This window comes from Salmo salar, chromosome ssa10, assembly GCF_905237065.1.
Source record: "Salmo salar chromosome ssa10, Ssal_v3.1, whole genome shotgun sequence".
In the NCBI taxonomy this organism is placed as follows: Eukaryota; Metazoa; Chordata; class Actinopteri; order Salmoniformes; family Salmonidae; genus Salmo; species Salmo salar.
Window position 1 is genome coordinate 64,311,162 of NC_059451.1, and position 21,785 is coordinate 64,332,946.

The 21,785-nt window shown below is 41.8% G+C and overlaps 1 protein-coding gene across 4 annotated transcripts in view; it reads right to left on the minus strand.

The window, feature by feature from the left end:
• The window catches only part of osbpl5 (oxysterol binding protein-like 5), a 153,023-nt gene that overhangs the window by 73,371 nt on the left and 57,867 nt on the right, over nt 1-21,785 (minus strand). For all 4 annotated transcript variants that reach the window (XM_014123857.2, XM_014123859.2, XM_014123860.2 and 1 more), the window contains 6 exons: nt 21,456-21,529; nt 9,932-10,012; nt 9,221-9,322; nt 8,879-9,082; nt 7,702-7,786; nt 7,297-7,459 (listed from right to left, as the gene is read on the minus strand). In XM_014123857.2, coding sequence (XP_013979332.2) covers nt 7,297-7,459; nt 7,702-7,786; nt 8,879-9,082; nt 9,221-9,322; nt 9,932-10,012; nt 21,456-21,529 — 709 coding nt within the window. The remainder of the gene's footprint in view (nt 1-7,296; nt 7,460-7,701; nt 7,787-8,878; nt 9,083-9,220; nt 9,323-9,931; nt 10,013-21,455; nt 21,530-21,785) is intronic.

The following is a 21,785-nucleotide window of genomic DNA, read 5'->3' on the forward strand; positions in this document are numbered from 1 at the left end:
GAAGGTTACAAGAAATCCCGCTATGCCCTCCAACGAACCATCAATACAGGACTAAGATTGAATCCTGCAACACCGGCTCTGACGCTCGTCCAATGTGGCGGACGAAACTATTACAGACTACAAAGGGAAGCACAGCCGCGAGCTGCCCAGTGACACGAGCCTACCAGAGGAGGTTAATTACTCTATGGTCGCATCGAGGCAAGTAACACAAAGATGCATGAGAGCACCAGCTGTTCCGGAAGACTGTGACCACACTCTCCGCAGCCGATACTCCGAGCATGCACTGACCAACTGGCAAGTGTCTTCACTGACATTGTCAACCTGTCCCTGTCCGAGTCTGTAACACCAACATGTTGTTTCAAGCAGACCACCATGGTCCCTGTGCCAAAGAACACTAAGGTAACCTGCGTAAATGACTATCGACCCATAGCAGTCACATCTGTAGCCATGAAGTGCTTTGAAATGTTGGTCATGGCTCACATCAACACCATTATCCCAGAAACCCTAGACCAAGTCCAATTTGCATACCGCCCCAACAGATTCACAGATGATGCAATCTCTACTGCACTCAACACTGCCCTTTCCCACCTGGACAAAAGGAACACCTATTTGACAATGCTATTTATTGAGTACAGCTCAGTTTTCAACACCAGAGTGGCCTCAAAGCTCATCACTAAGCTAAGGATCCTGGGACTAAACACCTCCCTCTGCAACTGGATCCTGGACTTCCTGACAGGCCGCCCACAGGTGGTAAGGGTAGGCAACAACACATCACCACACTGATCCTCAACACGGGGTACCCCCAGGGGTGCGTGCTCAGTCCCCTCCTGTACTCCCTGTTCACTCATGACTGCATGGCCAGTCACGACTTCAACACCATCATCAAGTTTGCCGATGACACAACAGTGGTAGGCCTGATCACCAACAACGAGACAGCCTATAGGGAGGAGGTCAGAGACCTGGCCATGTGGTGCCAGGACAACAACCTCTCCCTCAATGTGATCCAGACAAAGGAGATGACTGTGGACTACAGGAAAAGGAGGACGGAGCACGCCCCCTTTCTCATTGACGGGGCTGCAGAGGAGCAGGATGAGAGCTTCACGTTCCTTGGTGTTCACATCACCAACAAACTGTCATGGTCCAAACACACCAAGACAGTCGTGAATAGGGTACGGCAAAGCCTATTCCCCCATCAGGAGACTGAAAAGATTTGGCATGGGTCCTCAGATCCTCAAAAGGTTCTACAGCTGCACCATTGAGAGCATCCTGACTGGTTTTATCACTGCCTTGTATGGCCAAGCTTCCTGCCATCCAGGACCTCTATACCAGGCGGTGTCAGAGGAAGGCCCTAAAAATTGTCAAAGACTCCAGCCACCCTAGTCATAGACTGTTCTCTCTGCTACCACACGACAAGCGGTACCGGAGCACCAAGTCTAGGTTCAAAAGGCTTCTTAACAGCTTCTACCCCCAAGCCATAAAACTTCTGAACAGCTAATCAAAGGGCTACCCAGACCCCTCTATTACGCTGCTGCTACTCTCTATGCATAGTCACTTTAAATCTACCTTCATGTACATATTACCTCAATTAACCGGTGCCCCGCACATTGACTCTGTACCACAACCCCCTGTATATCGCCTCGCTATTGCTATTTTACTGCTGTTGTTTAATTATTTGTTACTTTTATTTTTCTATTTTGTACTTAACTTTTTTTCTTAACTTCTTAAAACATTGTTGGTTAAGGGCTTGTAAGTAAGCGTTTCACTGTAAGGTGTACACCTGCTGTATTTGGCGCATGTGACAAATAAAATTTGATGTTGATTTGAAATTGTGAAAACGATAATGCCATTTTTGTGTAAGAGCGGTTTGAAAAAAATGGCTGGAATTTCAGCCTGTTCAGTTGGGATGGGACCGTTGGCCCACATCATGACCTGATTAAAATAGACCAAATGACTGTTCATCTGGGTAAGGGGGTGGACTATAGACCATCCTATCAGCAAATCAGGGCTGTGTATGTAAATATATTCAAATGTGTTTCGTAACGTCCAACAATCAGACTAAGTATTTTAAATGGGCAAACAGAGGCTCATAGAATTAAATGATACAAAATATATTTTGGATTGGTTTTCATTAAATAAGCAGTGATTTATTACACATATAGTGATTATCCTTAATAAATGACCAAGATAGCAGGGGGGCACTAAGACTCCTTACGATGCTATTGCAACAACAGCAGTTAATTTCCTCAAAGGTGATCAGAAACCCAGAGATGTTATTTTTCCAACATCCTTATGATTCCGGCTTTCAACACCTGGGAAGACTATACTGATAATCACCCAATGATCAGAGGGGACTCCTGGAAAGGACAAACCCAGAAACGTTGGTCATTGAGCAAGGACCATGCACCAGATCCTGCAGTCACAATTAGTTCTCTCTCTTAGGATTCCCCACATAAGAAACAGTTAGGCCCTGACATGCAGTAGTGTTGTGACATGCGTATCAACTGTACATTTCAGTAAATACTGTGTAAAACTTGGGGCTAACATGTTAAAAGCAATTTATAAGCAACTCCATAGGCTGATACACTTTATGTGGATCCTATATTATATACCATAATTTCCGGACTATTAAGCGCACCTGAATATAAGCCGCACCCACAGAATTTTTTTTAAATTATTATTTTGAACATAAATAAGCCGCACATGTCTATAAGCCGCAGGTGCCTACCGGTACATTGAAACAAATTAACTTTACACAGGCTTTAACGAAACACGGCTTGTAACAAAAATAAATAGGCTTTAACGAAGCACGGCTTGTAACAAAAATAAATAGGCTTTAACGAAGCACGGCTTGAAACAAAAAATTAAAAATTAGCAGTAAACAGTAGCCTACCAAGAAAGTCATTGGTCACCATCTTCCTCCTCCTGTGCACTGAAACCATCTCCTTCGGTGTCGGAGTTGAATAGCCTCAGAATTGCTTCATCCGATATTGGATCGTTTTCATTGTCGCTCTCGTCACTTTCATCCGGAGGCAAATCCCCCGCTGAGCCCTCTTCAACACGCAGCAGTCCAGCCTTTCGAAACCCGTTGATGATAGTGGATTTTTTGACAATGCTCCACGCTGTCAGGACCCACTGGCAGACTTGACCATAAGTTGCTCTTCGCATGCGGCCCGTTTTAGTGAAGGATTTCTCCCCACTTGTCAACCAAGCCTCCCACTGAACACGGAGCGCCACCTTAAATGCACGATTTACACTGATGTCGAGTGGCTGCAAATACTTTGTTGTACCCCCAGAAATCAGGGTGACAAAATGACTACCGTAATCAGAATGATGGGAAGTTTGAGAGCGCTCGATTTAATCTAAACAGTAAACAAAAAATATATGTTTGACCTTAACCCGTTCGGCAATTTCATTGGTCTAATGAAAGCTTCATGCCGCCAAAAAACTGAAATAAACTGAAAGCGGGAAAAATCCATATATTAGCCGTGTCATTGTTTAAGCCGCGAGGTTCAAAGCCTGGGAAAAAAGTAGCGGCTTATAGTCCAGAAATTACGGTAATTATGTTCATGCCAAAATCACATAAGACATCTGTGTTGAAATAAAAAGCAGATGTTGACTGCGCCACCAGCTGTGTTTTCACGATACCAGAATTTGGACTTGGATACCAGGTTTACTATCACAATACCAAAACTATATCACAAAAAAAAGGCGTATTAGACACAGAATGGCACTTGATCCAGATAGAAACTCAGCTACTGCTCTCAGCGCGGTGTTCAATCGTTGGGCATCTTTTGAGCTCAATATAATTAGATTTGAACACGTGCATGTACATTTTTTAGAGATCCCAATAATGCAGTAATGAATCAATTATACAATCAATTTGACTTTGTTTTGACCAATCTAACTACAAAACAATGGTAATTATTTATTTGAATGGTACATCTCTATTGATAAACTGGAAATCAAGATGTAGCCTAAGTCTATTCACAATACAGGTGAATGCATGCATTAAGTTATTGAGTTTGTTTTAGCTGATTTCATGGGGATACAGATGACAAACAATCTCTTCCATTTAGGACTTATTTTAATGGCAACTGCTCAGAGAACATACTACACTGAACAAAAATATAAACACAACATGCAAAGTGTTGGTCCCATGTTTCATGAGCTGAAATAAAAAGATCAAGGAATGTTCCATATGCACAAAAAGCTTCTCTCTCAAATGTTGTGCATCAATTTGTTTACATCCCTGTTAGTGAGCATTTCTCCTTTGCCAAGATAATATCAAGAAGTTAATCAAACAGCATGATCATTACACAGGTGCACCTTGTGCTGGGGAAAATAAAAGGCCACTTGTGAAGTTTAGTCACACACAATGCCAGAGATGTCTCAAGTTGAGGGAGCGTGCAAATTACATTGACTGCAGGAATGTCCACCCGAGCTGTTGCCAGTGGATTGAACGTTAATTTCTCTACCGTAAGCCGCTTCAAACATAGTTTTAGAGAATTTGGCAGTACATTCAACCAGCCTCACAACCGCAGACCACGTATAACCATGCAAGCCCAGGACCTCCACATCCGGCTTCTTCACCTACGGGATCTCCTGAGACCAGCCACCCAGACAGCTGATCAAACTGTGGGTTTGCACAACTGAGGAATTTCTGCACAAACGGTCAGAAATCGTCTCAGGAAAGCTCATCTGCATGCTCATCCTCCTCACCAGGGTCTGACTGCAGTTGGAGTCGAATCCAACTTTGATGGCGATTGGCACGCTGGAGAACTGTGCTCATCACGGTTGAATCCCGGTTTCAACTGTACCAGGCAGATGGCAGACAGTGTGTATGGCTTTGTGTGGGCGAGCAGTTTGCTTATGTCAACATTGTAAACAAAGTTCCCCATGGCAGTGGAGTTATGGTATGGGCAGGCATAAGCTACGGACAATGAACACAATTGCATTTTATCGATGGCAATTTGAATGGACCGTGATGAGATCCTGAGACCTATTGTCGTGCCAATCTGCCGCCATCACCTCATGTCTCAGCATGATAATGCACAGCTCCATGTCACAAGGACCTGTACACAACTCCTGGAAGCTGAAAATGTCACAGTTCTTCCATGGTCTGCATTGTCACCAGACATGTCACCCATTGAGCATGGTCACAACATTCCACAGTCCACAACCAACAGCTTGATCAATTCTATGCGAAGGAGATGTGTCGTGCTGCATGAGGCAAAATGGTGGTCACACTGGATACTGACTGGTTTTCTGATCCTCACCCCTACCTTTTTATTAAGGTATCTTTGACCAACAGATGCATATCTGTTTACGCGGTTATGTGAAATCCATAGATTAGGGTCTAATGAAATGATTTCAATTGACTGATTTACTTACATGAACTGTAACTCAGTAAAATCTTCAAAATTGTAGCATGCTGAGTTTGTAGATTATTGTACTGATCAACAACATTTGCATAGAAGAAGCAATCTCTTATTTTATAAAAGAGTGTGCTGTCTCTTTAAGAAAGTAATACTGCCATTAGCAAGGCAGAATATGGCTGTGGAATCTAGTGGAAACAAGACGGGAGGAAGGGAGACAAAATTTAGTTTTTGGTGGCGAGGGAGATTAAGTGAATTAACGTTTTTGGTGACATTCAGCATATTTTGCGTTATGCTTTGCATATTATGACAAACAAAGTACTATGGTAGTGAACTCAGCTGTAAGCCAGCAAAGAACGTTAGCCTTCAATTAAAGCTGGAAGCTACCGGTATCGTCTTGCATTGTAAGTGTTCTAGTCTGTATAGACATTGTTTTGCAAACAGTAATGAAAAGTTTTGACATTTCTACATGCCGTGTTGCATTATTCAAGTGTGTTAACTCTTCTGCGCAGCCTGACTAGGAAGCTAACAATGCAGACCAGACAGCACTAGCAACAAATGATTAAGTGGAGCAGGCACTGCTCTTCGTGCTATAAAGGGGCTGTGCTGATAGACTTGATCCAATCACGTGAAACACATCTGACAGAAGTACCAAACCACTTGTTTTTAAGTATCGAAAAAGTACCTAAGTGCCAGTATAACGTGCAACACTAGCCACCATTGCCTACGTCTGTGCATGTGTGTGTGCTACTCATTGTAGTAGCTCAGTGTCACTATGCAGGTTTTCATTGACAGATATAGGGTACATTTTCTCAAGATCAACAACATTGTTATCCATTCGACAGGGGTAGATTTTTCTTTTGGCGAACTTTCTTAAGTGCGACAACTGATGATGTAAACTGTGTTTTTCAAATAAATGATGCTCGCCGAATACTTTTGAAGGTACGCGGGGCATGATATTATGTAACTATAAGCTCCACTCCACATTTAATTCTAAGTGCCTACTGCTTGCATAATACTTTTTTTCACCTATACATTTTTTTTCCTTTGCAGGACAAGAATTGTCCTGACTTTCAAGAATGCCTGAATTGCGTCCCCTTGCTATTCTGGTTGGCTGGCAAGTTTCTCCATCCAATTATTACAGGTGACAGTTCTGGCTGCTTCACGTGATGTATTGTTGTCTCTACCGTCTTGCCTTATGCTCTGTTGTCTGTGCCCAATAACGCTTGTACCATGTTTTGTGCTGCTACCATTTTGTCTTGCTACCATGTTGTTGTCATGTTGTATTGCTACCATGCTGTGTTGTCATCTTGGGTCACTCTTTATGTAGTGTTGTGGGGTCTCTCTTGTCGTGATGTGTGTTTTGTCCTATATTTTTAATCCCCGTCACCACAGGAGACCTTTTGTCTTTTGGTAGGCCATCATTGTAAATAAGAATTTGTTCTTAACTGACTTGCCTAGTTAAATAAAGGTTAAATAAAATTTTAAAAATGTAAAAACATGGCACGGACCTTGGCGATACGTTGGCACATGAGAACTATTCGAATATGGGAAATATTAGTCAATTATTGCATTCTGTCCATGCTGGCTTTCACGGGCTACCTGAGACAATGTATTCATGTGCAATTTGCCTAAATGGGTAATGGAAACAATTCAACCAATACATTTTTATTCAACACTAGGTTTTTTGCCATTGAAAAAAAATTGGTTTATGTGACTTCATTACATCCAGGTGTTTTTATAGACAAGATAATAAAATGGAAATGCACCCTAGCAGGCAATTGTCACATGTATTTTCTATGCAAACTTTATAAATGTCAACAACAACAACAAAAAAAAAATCACTGGACAAGTTAATGGAAACATAGCTACTGAGAGCAGTCGACTGCAGTAGCTGTAGTAGTATGTATGTGCTACTTACTGTAGTAGCTCAGCATCAGTGAGGGCAGTAGACTGCAGTAGCTGTAGTATATGGGAGGACTCCGAGGAGGTGCTGAGGTCTCCATCTCTCCCTGCTTTAGCTGTCAGCTTGTAGAGGCTGGAGCAGCTCAGAGCCAGCTCCAGAGCATCCATCCAACACCGACCTGGGGTGGAGAGAGGGGGTCAGGGGTCAAAGGTTGTCAGACACCAACAGGTGCTTGCACACATACACCGATTGTACAGCCACTCAGACAGACACAGCTCTAATACCACTAGGGTCGTTGTGTTCTGAATATAGCGTGAAGGCGAGCATGCACACACACACACACACACACACACACACACACACACACACACACACACACACACACACACACACACACACACAAGCAAAATAACTTCTCACCGTCAGACTCTGACGCAGCTCTGAAGATCAGGTAGTTGCTGGGTAGAGGCTGGGTGATGGAGCCAACATTTTCCCCTTTAGGACCCTTAGGACACCAAAGACAGAGGGGTTAACATTACACTTCCTCATGCTTAATAGTATCACTATGTGGACAATCTTTATACTGCTGTGAATAAAGTTCAGTGAACAAAAATATGAACACAACATGTAAAGTGCTGGCACCATGTTTCATGAGCTGAAATAAAAGATCCCAGAAATGTTCCATTCGCATAAAAAGCTTATTAAAATGATGTGCCCAAATTTGTTAACATCCCTGTTAGTGAGCATTTTATCCTTTGTTAAGATAATCCATCCACCTGACAGGTGTGGCACACCAAGAAGCTAATTAAACAGCATAATCATTACACATGTGCACCTTGTGCTGGGGACAATAAATGGCCACTCTAAAACGTGCAGTTATATCCAACAACACAATGCCATAGATGTCTCAAGTTTTGAGGGAGTGTGCAATTGGCATGCTGACTGCAGGAATGTCCACCAGAGCTGTTGCCAGAGTATTTTATGTACATTTCTCTACCATAAGCTGCATCCAACGTCATTTTTAGAGAATTGGTAGTACGTCCAATCGGCCTCACAACCGCAGACCAGGTGTAACCATGCCAGCCCAGGGTGTATTTCTGTCTGCAATAAATCCCTTCTGTAGGGAAAAACTAATTCTGACTGGCTTGGCCCGGCTCCCCAGTGGGTGGGCCTATGCCCTCCCAGGCCTACCCATGGCTGAAACCCAACCAAGTCATGTGAAATCCATAGATGAGCGCCTAATGAATTGATTTATTTAAATGTCCTTATATGAACTGTATCTTTTAAATTGTTGATTATTGCTTTCATATTTTTGTTCAGTATAATTATACAACAATTGTAACAAGACAACACAACCCAAGAGTTCTGAAGCCAGAATATGGCATTACAAATGCTACAGAAGCCATTTGTAAAGTACACAAACACAAAAGCAGAAGTCATGTACTTCCAACCGGACCTCTCCATGCACTCATGTCATGAGACACAAACTAACAGACAAAAGAAAATGTGGAATATTATGAAGCTGATAATAATAACAAAGTAATCCAGATATAGAGCAACAGTGAACTCTGCCATTGATGAGAGCTCCGTGTCTGACCTTGACAGCCCAGATGGACTTGTCCAGCGGGTGGTAGAGCTTGAAGCAGAAGCCGTCCTTCTTGGAGGGCCTCTCAATCAGCTTGCACGCGTTGAGCAGGAGGGTGCCCACCCAGTGGTCCGATTTAGGGGTCTTATAGATCAGCAGGACCCCCGGCTTCAGGGCACACCACAGCTTGGTCCAGCTCTTTAGCGAACCACGAATCTACCAGGAGTGAGAGTGGAGGAGGCCTCAATACTATTACATTATGAGTGTGTATGACACGTTTTAATGTGTCACGGTAATATAGGAAAAAAACATCCTTGGAAAGCAACAGTGGGTGAGGAGATATTCCCAAATTACCTTTAGCCAGTTAGCCGTGATGACAACACTGGGGTCCTTCAGAGCGCTTGACAGTTCTTTGGCTGCCCGCTTCTTCTCCTGTCTGTAATTCTTCTTCTGGACCTGCAGCACACAGACGGAATCTTTAGGATGACTCATTGTTTTGTGACTTGCAAATGAACAAGACAAAACAAGTAGTCAGATACTCACTAGGGGGAGGTACAGTCAAAACAAGTCATACATACACACAGGCAGACTTGTATTTATTATGTGCCTCTAGTTAGGGCAGCAGTGTATGTTAACTAATGATAATTTTTTTTAAAAGGGGGCGATATCCCATTCTGTGAATTACACAAAGGACCAGAGCTCTTGCTTCTAAACCTTTTCTTGACGCAACCTCAATTCCTTTTCATTAGTAGTTGTATGTTCGGCAGATACATGTCTCCCAATCCATTCCTTGTGGACACAGCACATTCACATTCCAGCCCTGTACAAACTAGGCTTATTCAACTAATCACACAGCTCTCATTAGTTGAATAAGGTGCGCTAATGCATGGCTGCAATCAAAATGTGCTGACCTAGACGTCCCAGAGAAACCAATTGGGAAACGCGGATCTAAATATATGCAAATCTAAATATTTTCCCCCAACCAGCTTAAAATGCCCATCAATATTTTTCCTGCAAGACATCCCCTCTCTGCGACCCCTTCCCGGCCAGGGAGTGATGAGTTACCTTGAGAGACTCCTTCCGGGCCAGCTTCTCTGTGGGGGAGGAGCAGTCCTCCAGACCGTTATTGAACATCCTGGACTCAGACTGAAGGAGGAAGAGATGGACAGATGAGAGTCAATGATGGACACACTCCTCTTCTTGTGAGCTCACCTATAAAACAGCTTCATAACACTCTGGTCTATCCCATTCATAGATTATATTTAAATAAACACACACACACACACACACACACACACACACACACACACACACACACACACACACACACACACACACACACACATTTCTTCAGTGTCTGACCTGAACAGAGTACAGCCATGATACAGTGCCCACTAATATTGGCACCCTTGGTAAAAATGAGCAAAACAAGCTGTAAATTTTTCTCTAAATATTCACTAAAATCTAACTTTTAATTCAAGTAAAATAATTGAAAGAAAAAATACATTCTTAACATGAAACAAATATTTCTCAAATATGTGCGTGCCACAATTATTGGCACCCCTTCATTCAATACTTTGTGCAACCTCCCTTTGCCGAGATAACAGCTCTGAGTCTTCTCCTATAATGAGGTTGGAGAACACATGGCAAGGGATCTGAGACCATTCCTCCATACAGAATCTCTCCAGATCCTTCAGATTCCCAGGTCCACGCTTGTGGGCTCTCTTCAGCTCATCCCACATGTTTTCTATGGGGTTTATGCCATGGGACTGGCATGGCCATGGCAAAACCTTGATTCTGTGGTCAGTGAACCATTTTTGTGTCGATTTTGATGTGTGCTTTGGATCATTGTCCTGCTGGAAGTTCCAACCAAGGCCCAGTTTAAGCTTCCTAGCAGAGGCAGTAAAGTTTTAATTTAATATCTGCTGGTACTTGATCGAGTCCATGATATTATGTACAGTTGGAGTCGGAAGTTTACATAGACCTTAGCCAAATACATTTAAACTCAGTTTTTCACAATTCCTGACATTTAATCCTAGTAAAAATTCCCCGTCTTAGGTCAGTTAGGATCACCACTTTATTTTAAGAATGTGAAATGTCAGAATAATAGCAGAGAGAATGATTTAATTTCAGCTTTTATTTCTTTCCATCACATTTCCAGTGGGTCAGAAGTTTACATACACGCAATTAGTATTTGGTAGCATTGCCATTAAATTGTTTAACTTGGGTCAAAAGTTTTAGGTAGCCTTCCACAAGCTTCCCACAATAAGTTGTGAATTTTGGCCCACTCCTCCTGACAGAGCTGGTGAAACTGAGTCAGGTTTGTAGGCCTCCTTGCTCGCACACACTTTTTCCAGTTCTGCCCATAAATCTTCTATAGGATTGAGGTCAGGGCTTTGTGATGGCCACTCCAATACCTTGACTTTGTTGTCCTTAGGCCATTTTGCCACAACTTTGGAAGTATGCTTGGGGTCATTGTCCATTTGGAAGACCCCTTTGCGAACAAGCTTTAACTTCCTGACTGATGTCTTGAGATGTTGCTTCAATATATCCACATCAGTTTCTTTCCTGATGATGCCGTCTATTTTGTGAAGTGTACCAGTCCCTCCTGCAGCAAAGCACCCCCACAACATGATGCTGCCAGCCCCGTGCTTCACGGTTGGGATGGTGTTCTTCGGCTTGCAAGCCTCCCCCTTTTTCCAAACATAACAATGGTCATTATGGCCAAACAGTTCTATTTCTGTTTCATCAGACAAGAGGACATTTCTCCAAAAAGTACAATCTTTGTCCCCATGTGCAGTTGCAATCCCGTAGTCTGGCTTTTTTATGGCGTTTTTGGAGCATTGGCTTCTTCCTTGCTGAGCGGCCTTTCAGGTTATGTCGATATAGGACTCGTTTTACTGTGGATATAGATACTTCTGCACCTATTTCCTCCAGCATCTTCACAAGGTCCTTTGCTGCTGTTCTGGGATTGATTTGCACTTTCGCACCAAAGTACGTTCCTCTCTAGGAGATAGAACGCGTCTCCTTCCTGAGCGGTATGACGGTTGCATGGTCCCATGGTGTTTATACTTGCGTACTATTGTTTGTACAGATGAACGTGGTACCTTCAGGCGTTTGGAAATTGCTCCCAATGATGAACCAGACTTGTGGAGGTCTACAATTTTTTTTCTGAGGTCTTGGCTGATTTCTTTTGATTTTCCCATGATGTCAAGCAAAGAGGCACTGAGTTTGAAGGTAGGCCTTGAAATACATCCACAGGTACACCTCCAATTGACTCAAATGATGTCAATTTACCCATCAGAAGCTTCTAAAGCCATGACATAATTTTCTGGAATTTTCCAAGCCGTTTAAAGGAACAACCAACTTAGTGCATGGATACTTCTGACCCACTGGAATTGTGATACAGTGAATTATAAGTGAAATAATCTGTCTGTAAACAATTGTAGGAAAAAGGACTTGTGTAATGCACAAAGTAGATGTCCTAACCGACTTGCCAAAACTATAGTTTGTTAACAAGAAATTTGTGGAGTTTTTGAAAAACGAGTTTTAATGACTCCAACCTAAGTGTATGTAAACTTCTGACTTCAAATGTATCCTAACAAGTTGTCCAGGGGCTTTGGAAGAAAAACAGGCCCACAACATAAAAGATCCACCACCATACCTCAGTGAGGATGAGGTACTTTTCTGCATTGAGATCTTTCTGTCTACGCCAAACCCACCTCTGGTGTTTGTTTCCAAAAAGCTCTATTTTGGTCTCATCTGACAATAGAACCCGGTCCTATTGAAAGTTCTAGTAACCTTTTGCAAACTGTAGGCTTGAGTTTGTTTGACGACAGCAAAGGCTTTTTTTATGGCAATCCTCCCAACCAACTTGTGGTTACGTACAGTGGGGAGAACAAGTATTTGATAACCTGCAAAATCGGCAGTGTTTCCTACTTACAAAGCATGTAGAGGTCTGTCATTTTTATGATAGGTACACTTCAACTGTGAGAGACGGAATCTAAAACAAAAATCCAGAAAAATGACATTGTATGATTTTTAAGTTATTAATTTGCATTTTATTGCATGACATAAGTATTTGATACATCAGAAAAACAGAACTTAATATTTGGTACAGAAACCTTTGTTTGCAATTACAGAGATCATACGTTTCCTGTAGTTCTTGACCAGGTTTGCACACACTGCAGCAGGGATTTCGGTCCACTCCTCCATACAGACCTTCTCCAGATCCTTCAGGTTTCGGGGCTGTCGCTGGGCAATACGGACTTTCAGCTCTCTCCAAATATTTTCTATTGGGTTCAGGTCTGGAGACTGGCTAGGCCACTCCAGGACTTTGAGATGCTTCTTACAGAGCCACTCCTTAGTTGCCCTGGTTGTGTGTTGTTTCGGGTCGTTGTCATGCTGGAAGACCCAGCCACAACCCATCTTCAATGCTCTTACTGAGGGAAGGAGGTTGTTGGCCAAGATCTCGCGATACATGGCCCCATCCATCCTCCCCTCAATACGGTGCAGTCATCCTGTCCCCTTTGCAGAAAAGCATCCCCAAAGAATGATGTTTCCACCTCCATGCTTCACGGTTGGGATGGTGTTCTTGGGGTTGTACTCATCCTTCTTCTTCCTCCAAACACAGCGAGGAGTTTAGACCAAAAAGTTCTTTTTCTGTCTCATCAGACCACATGACCTTCTCCCATAACTCCTCTGGATCATCCAGATGGTCATTGGCTAACTTCAGACGGGCCTAGACATGCGCTGGCTTGAGCAGGGGGACCTTGCGTGCGCTGCAGGATTTTAATCCATGACGGCGTAATGTGTTACTAATGGTTTTCTTTGAGACTGTGGTCCCAGCTCTCTTCAGGTCATTGACCAGGTCCTGCCGTGTAGTTCTGGGCTGATCCCTCACCTTCCTCATGATCATTGATGCCCCACGAGGTGAGATCTTGCATGGAGCCCCAGACCGAGGGTGATTGACGTCATCTTGAACTTCTTCCATTTTCTAATAATTGCGCCAACAGTTGTTGCCTTCTCACCAAGCTGCTTGCCTATTGTCCTGTAGCCCATCCCAGCCTTGTGCAGGTCTACAATTTTATCCCTGATGTCCTTACACAGCTCTCTGGTCTTGGCCATTGTGGAGAGGTTGGAGTCTGTTTGATTGAGTGTGTGGACAGGTGTCTTTTATACAGGTAACGAGTTCAAAACAGGTGCAGTTAATACAGGTAGAGAACAGGAGGGCTTCTTAAAGAAAAACTAACAGGTCTGTGAGAGCTGGAATTCTTACTGGTTGGTAGGTGATCAAATACTTATGTCATGCAATAAAATGCAAATTAATTACTTAAAAATCATACAATGTGATTTTCTGGATTTTTGTTTTAGATTCCGTCTCTCACAGTTGAAGTGTACCCATGATAAAAATTACAGACCTCTACATGCTTTGTAAGTAGGAAAACCTGCAAAATCGGCAGTGTATCAAATACTTGTTCTCCCCACTGTAGGTGGCGTTTGATTATAGTTGGAGACTTTCTGACCCCAAGACCCAAATAACATCTGCAATTCTCCAGCTGTGATCCTTGGAGTTGTTTTGACCACTTGAACGATCTTCCTCACTGTGTGTGAGGTCAACATAGGACACACGTCCTCTTCCAGGCCGATTGTTAACATCACCAGTTGCTTTAAACTTTTTAATTATTGTCCTGACAGTGAAAATAGGCATTTTTCAACCGTTGAGCTATTTTCTCATAGCCATTTCCTGATTTGCGCAGCTCAACAACCTTTTGTCGCACATCATTACTGTATTCTCAGGTCTTTCCCATAGTAATGGTTGACCATGGGAACTTGGCCTGTATGTCACGTCATATTTATACCCCAGTGAAACAGGAAGTCATGGCTTACCACTTAAGTATTCCTAAACACTCAGGTGAACTTAAAAAATGTAAAATATGAATGGGAATATACTTCAGATTTTTCTCATAAGAATTTCTAGGGGTGCCAATAATTGTGGCACACATGTTTTGGAGAATTTTTTTTATTTAATTTATTTCACATTTATTTTTTTCAATCATTTTACTTAAATTAAAGATGAGATTTTTTGTGAATATTTTGAGTGAAAGACCAAGAGGATAAACAGCAAATGCATTTCTTTTATAGCCCGTTTTGCTCATATTTACCAAGGGTGCCAATATAAGTGGAAGGCACTGGACCTTTGGTTCTGTCTGAAACAGGAGTGCAGTGTAGTCTTAGTGTAGTGTGAGTACATAGACCAATCTACTCCTGACACTGATCAATAGGAAAATGCTCTACTGTACTGGCCTGCATGTTGAGTTTTACCACACAGCAATATAACCATAGGGCTCTGGTCAAAAGTAGAGCACCATGTTGGTAATAGGGTGCCATTTGGGATGTCATACAGTGCCTTCAAAGTATTAACGCCCCTTGACTTTTTCAACATTACGTTGTGTTACAACGTGGGATTAAAATGGATTTAACTGTCATTACAGCAGAGTCTTTCTGGGTAAGTCTCTGAAAGCTTTACACACCTGGATTGACCAAGATTTTCCCATTATTCTTAAAAAAAATTCTTCAAGCTTTGTCAAATTTGTTGGTGATCATTGCTAAACAACCATTTTCATTTTTTAAGTCAAAACTTTAACTTGGCCATTCAGTTACATTCACGGTCTTCTTGGTAAGCAACTCAATAGATTTGGCCTTGCATTTTTGGTTATTGTCCTGCTGAAAGGTGAATTCGTATCGCAGTGTCTGATGGAAAGCAGACAACCAGGTTTTCTTCTAGGATTTTGCCTGTGATTAGCTCTATTCCTTCATAATTACAAGCATACCCATAACATGATGCTGCCACCACCATGCTAGAAAATATGGAGAGTGGTACTCAGTAATGTTGTATTGGATTTGCCCCAAACACAACACTTTGTATGAAAAAATTAAGTGAATTGCTTTGCCACATTTTTTGCAGTATTACTTTAGTAAGTTGCTGCAAACAGGATGCATGTTTTGGAATATTTTTTATTCTGTACAGGCCTTCTTTTAACTCTATCAATTTGATTAGTATTGTGGAGTAAGTAGAATGTTGTTGATCCATCCTCAGTTTTTCCTATCACAGTCATTAACTCTGTACCTGGTTTAAAGTCACCATTGGCCTTATGGTGAAATCGCTGAGTGGCTTCCTACCTCTCTGGCAACTGAGTTTGTAGTGACTGGGTGTACTGATACACCATCAATGTGTAATAAATAACTTCACCATGCCCAAAGGGATATTCAACATTTTGTTTATGCATCCACCAATAAGTGCTCTCATTTGTGAGGCATTGGAAAACCTCACTGGTCTTTGTGGTTGAATCGGTGTTTGAAATTCACTGCTCGACTGAGTGACCTTAGAGATAATTAAAATGTGTGAAGTACAGAGATTAGGTATTAATTCAAAAATGTTAAACACTATTATTGCACACAAAGTGATTCCATGCAACTTATTATGTGAATTGTTAAGCAAATGTTGTTGAAAGAGATTGTCAAAGAATTATTGGCACCCCTGTTTTAATACATAACTTCACAAGAATAATGACGTTGAGCCTTTTTCCAAAAGATTTTATGAGATTGGAAAACATACGATCTTAGATCATTCCGCCATACATTTCCCAGATCATTGATATCCTTTGTCTGTGCTTATGGACTGGGATTCAAGTCTGGAGAATGAGATGACCATTGAAAAATGTTGATTTTGTGATCAATGAACCATTTCTTTGTGGATTTTGTCCTTGGAGTTATTGTCTTGCTGGAAGATCCAGGCAACCAGGATTTTTGGTTTGAAGTAACTGTCCTGTGTTGAAATACAGTGCATTCGAAAGTCTTTAGACCCATTGACTTTTACCACATTTTGTTACGTTACAGCCTTATACGAAAATGTATTACATAAAAAAAATGTTCTGCATCAACCTACACACAATACCCCATGACAAAGCGAAAACAGGTTATTGGAAATGTTTACAATTTATAAAAATTAAGAACAGAAATACCTGATTTACATAAGTATTCAGACCCTTTGCTATGAGACTAGAAATTGAGCTCAGATTCATCCTGTTTCCATTGATCAACCCTGAGATGTTTCTACAACTTGATTGGAGTCCACCTGTGGTAAATTACATTGATTGGACATGATTTGGAAAGGCACACACCTGTTTATATAAGGTCCCACAGTTGAGTGTAAATGTCAGAGCAAAAAACAAGCCACGAGGTCGAAGGAATTGTTCACAGAGCTCAGAGACAGGATTGTGTCGAGGCACAGATCTGGGGGAAGGGTACCAAAAAAATGTCTGCAGCATTGAAGGTCCCCAAGAACACAGTGGCCTCCATTCTAAAATGACTTTTTCTAGAAATGGCTGCCTGGCCAAACTGAGCAATCGGGGGAGAAGGGCCTTGGTCAGGGAGGTGATGGTCACTCTTACAGAGCTCCAGAAGGACAACCATCTCTGCAGCAATCCGCCAAATCAGACCATTATGGTAGAGTGGCCAGACAGAAGCCACTCCTTAGTAAAAGGCACATGACAGCCCGCTTGGAGTTTGCCAAAAGGCACCGAAAGGACTCTCAGACCATGATCAAGAAGATTCTCTGGTCTGATGAAACCAAGATTGAACTCTTTGGCCCGAATGCCAAGAGTCACGTCTGGAAGAAACCTGGCATTGCCCAAATACAGGTAGAATTGTACAATAGTGAAGACTTCAAAACTATGAAATAACACATATGGAATCATGTAGTAAGCAAAAAGTGTTCAACAAATCAAAATATATTGTATTTTTGAGATTCTTCAAAGTAGCCTTTGCCTTGACAGCTTTGCACACTCTTGGCATTCTCTTAACCAGCTTCACCTGGAATGCTTTTCTAACAGTCTTGAAGGAGTTCCCACATATGCTGAGTACTTGTTGGCTGCTTTTCCTTCAATATGTGGTCCAACTCACTACCGTTCAAAAGTTTGGGGTCACGTAGAAATGTCCTTGTTTTTTTGCTCAGTTGTGCACCAGGGCCTCCCACTCCTCTTTCTATTCTGGTTAGAGACAGTTTGCGCTGTTCTGTGAAGGGAGTAGTACACAGCGTTGTATGAGATCTTCAGTTTCTTGGCAATTTCTCACATGGAACAGCCTTTGTTTCTCAGAACAAGAATAGACTGACGAGTTTCAGAAGAAAGTCCTTTGTTTCTGGCCATTTCTGGCCATACTCAACTAGTCTAAAGAAGGCCAGTTTTATTGCTTTTTTAATCAGCATAAGTTTTCAGCTGTGCTAACATAATTGCAAAAGGGTTTTCTAATGATCATTTAGCCTTTTAAAATTATAAACTTGGATTAGCTAACAACGCACCATTTGAACACGGGAGTGATGGTTGCTGATAATGGGCCTCTGTACGCCCATGTAGATATTCCATAAAAATAAATAAAAAATCTGCTGTTTCCAGCTACAATAGGCATGTACAAAATTAACAATGTCTACACTATTTCTGATCAATTTGATGTTATTTTAATGGATAAAAATGTCATTTTCTTTCAAAAACAAGGACATTTCTAAGTGAACCCAAACTTTTGAACGGTAGTGTATGAGGGAAATCCTTTAAGACTGTTGGAAAGCCATTCCTCATGAAGCTGGTTGAGAGAATGCCAAGAGTGTGCAAAGCTCATCAAGGCAAAGGGTGGCTACTTATAAGAATCTCACTTTTTTGGTTACTACATGATTCCATATGTGTTATTTCATAGTTTTGATGTCTTCACTATTATTCTACAAATGTAGAAAATAGTAAAACAAAGAAAGACCCTTGAATGAGTAGGTGTGTCAAAATGTTTGACTGGTACTGTATATACATTTGCAAAAACTTCTAAAAAACCGTTTTTTCTTCGTCATTATGGGATATTGTGTGTAGATTGAGGGGGGAAAAAGAATGTAATCATTTTTAGAGTAAGGCTGTAACGTAACAAAATGTGGAAAAAGTCAAGGGGTCTGAATACTTTAATGCACTGTATACCGGTCATTAAAAATAGAGTAGACCGCTGATTGGCCAGCTCAGCCAGTGAGCCAACATGACGTCCTGTTCTATGAGGAAATGGTAAAGCTACTTAAAACAATTACCATTACCATTTTTTGGAAGTTAAACTATTTCACTCATTTTAATTCATCGTAGGTCATATTTCATAAAATCTGGAAACACTGGCCAGTTACTTCAAGACAAAAACCTGGTTGCCTCTGCCATGTGGCGGAAACTTGGCAGCAAGTGCATCTTCCAGCACCACAATAACCCCAAGCATACATCAAAATCCACAAAGAAATGGTTAATTGACCACAAAAATCAACATTTGCCTAACACAATGCCTATATCAGTCTCCAGACTTGAACCCCATTGAAAACCTGTGGTTTGAATGGAAGAGGGCAGTCCATAAGACCAGACGATGGATATCAAGGATCTGGAAAGATTCTGTATGGAACAACGGCCTAAGATCCCACCCAATGTGTTCTCCAATCTCATAAAACATTGTAGAAATAGGATCAGCGTTATGGCAAGGTTTTGAAAAAAGTAGCGGCAATCATTTTAACCCCTATTGGACCTGACTATGTCTGATGTTTATGCATGAATCACATCCACACTGCATTTCTGAAGTGAGCCTTCACACACTGGCACTCAGGAGTGTTTTAGAGTGTTCGGAAGAGAGCTGTGTGTGACTGTGTTGTGTTGAGTCCGCTATTGTCTCTGGCGTTACGAGGGGTGTTGGGTGGGAGATAGGTCAAAGCCCCATAGATATTCAATGTAGTTCAGAATCACTCCATACACAGATCTGTGTGTGTGTGTGTGTGTGTGTGTGTGTGTGTGTGTGTCGGGGAAATGGGAGAGGACATGACCTTAACTTGGCCACAGTGCTGCTGGAAACGCTTAATGATCCACGGGAACTGCTATCATTGATGAGTCATCACAGAAAAGAAACACTCGGAATAAGTGCTGTGTTTTGTGCTGATGCAATGCATGATGGATATAGCCAAGAACCAGCGAATGCCACCTACATTAGTTAGACTAAACAATGAATAGCCCTTAATAAAATGAGTCACTTTCTGAGACAAGCATGGCGATTATAAATCGGGAATTCTAATAACATAATATTTATTTTAAAACATTGTATGTAGGCCTATTTCTAAATTGTCTAAACAAACTTGTGTGCTGAGGTTCATGAAAAGCTTTGCATCTACTGTACACTGAACAAAAATATAAACGCAACATGTAAAGTGTTGGTCCCATGTTTGAAAAGCTGAAATAAAAGATCCCAGAAATGTTCCGTACGCTTGATTCTCTAAAATGTTGCGCACAAATTTGTTTACATCCCTGTAAATGAGCATTTCTCCTTTGCCAAGATAATCCATCCACCTGACAGTTGTGGCATAACAAGAAGCTGATTAAACAGAATGATCATTATACAGGTGCTCCTTTTCCTGGGGACAATAGAATGCTGCTCTAAAATGTGCAGTTTTGTGACAACACAATGCCACAGAGGGAGAATACAATTAGCATGCTGACTGCAGGAATGTCCACCAGAGCTGTTGCCAGAAAATGTAATGTTAATTTCTCTACCATAAGCCGCCTCCAACGTCGTTTTACAGAATTTGGCAGTACCACATGTATGGCGTTGTGTGGGCGAGGAATTTGTTGATGTCAATGTTGTGAGCCGAGTGCCCATGGTGGCAATTGGGTTATGGTATGAGCAGGCATAAGCTACGGACAACAAACACAATTGCATTTTATTGATGGCAATTTGAATGTACAGAGATACCGTGCAGTTCCATTCATCTGCCGCCATCCCCTCATGTTTTAGCATGATAATGCACGGTCCCATGTCGCAAGGATCTGTACTCAGAAATGTCACCCATTGCACTAATTTGGGATGCTCTGGAACAGCCATTGAAGAGCAGTGGGACAACATTCCACAGGCCACAATCAACAGCCAGATCAACTCTATGTGAAAGGAGTTGTGTCGCCCTGCATGAGGTGAATGGTCACACGAGATACTGAGCGGTTTTCCGTTAAACAACCCTACCTTTTTTAAGGTATCTGTGAACAACAAATGCATATCTGTATTCCCAGTCATGTGAAATCCATAGATTAGGGCTTAATGAATTTATATAAATTGACTGGTTACCTTATATGAACTGTAACTCAGTAAAATCTTGGAAATTGTTGCATGTTGTGTTTATATTTTGTTTTGAACACATTAAAAGCGAGCGCCTCAATATTGGCATATGACAAAGCAGTTTTTCAGAACTGGTCCAGGTTCTCCATTGTATAGTCATATTAAGATTCGTAGGGGAGTTGGAGCAATGGGACAAGACTGCAACTACCAATTGGATATCACGAAGCAGGGGAGAAAAAATAAATACAAATAAAATAAAAAAAGATTGACACTTGGGTAGAGGAGGCTGATCCCAGAACAGAAAGCATGTGATGTGATTAACAAGGTGGTTTGGGGAAAACTGATCACTCATCCTAAAGATCCATCAATATCGGGAAACCCACCTGATATTGTTACACAGAGGTCCAATCAGAAGCGGTCTTCTTACCTTGCTGCTAGGCGACTGGGCGGGGCTGATCTCGTCACTCATCATGGACACACCATTCCCTTCTGACTCCATACCTGCAAACAGGACACATACACAATCAGACAGACAGAGCAGATTAGAGAGAGCAGACAGACAGATCATGTGTGGTAAACAGGCAGGCATTCGGACAGCCAACTGCAATTTGTGCATGCTCTAAATGTCATTCCCCAAAAAACTGGGCAAGTAACTTAAAATGTTTATGAAAGTAAAAAATGCTCTCGGCTTGCCAGACAGGCAAAAGTCTGGAAGAGCTTAATGTCAATCCCTGGATAGACTCGTTTACAGTCATTT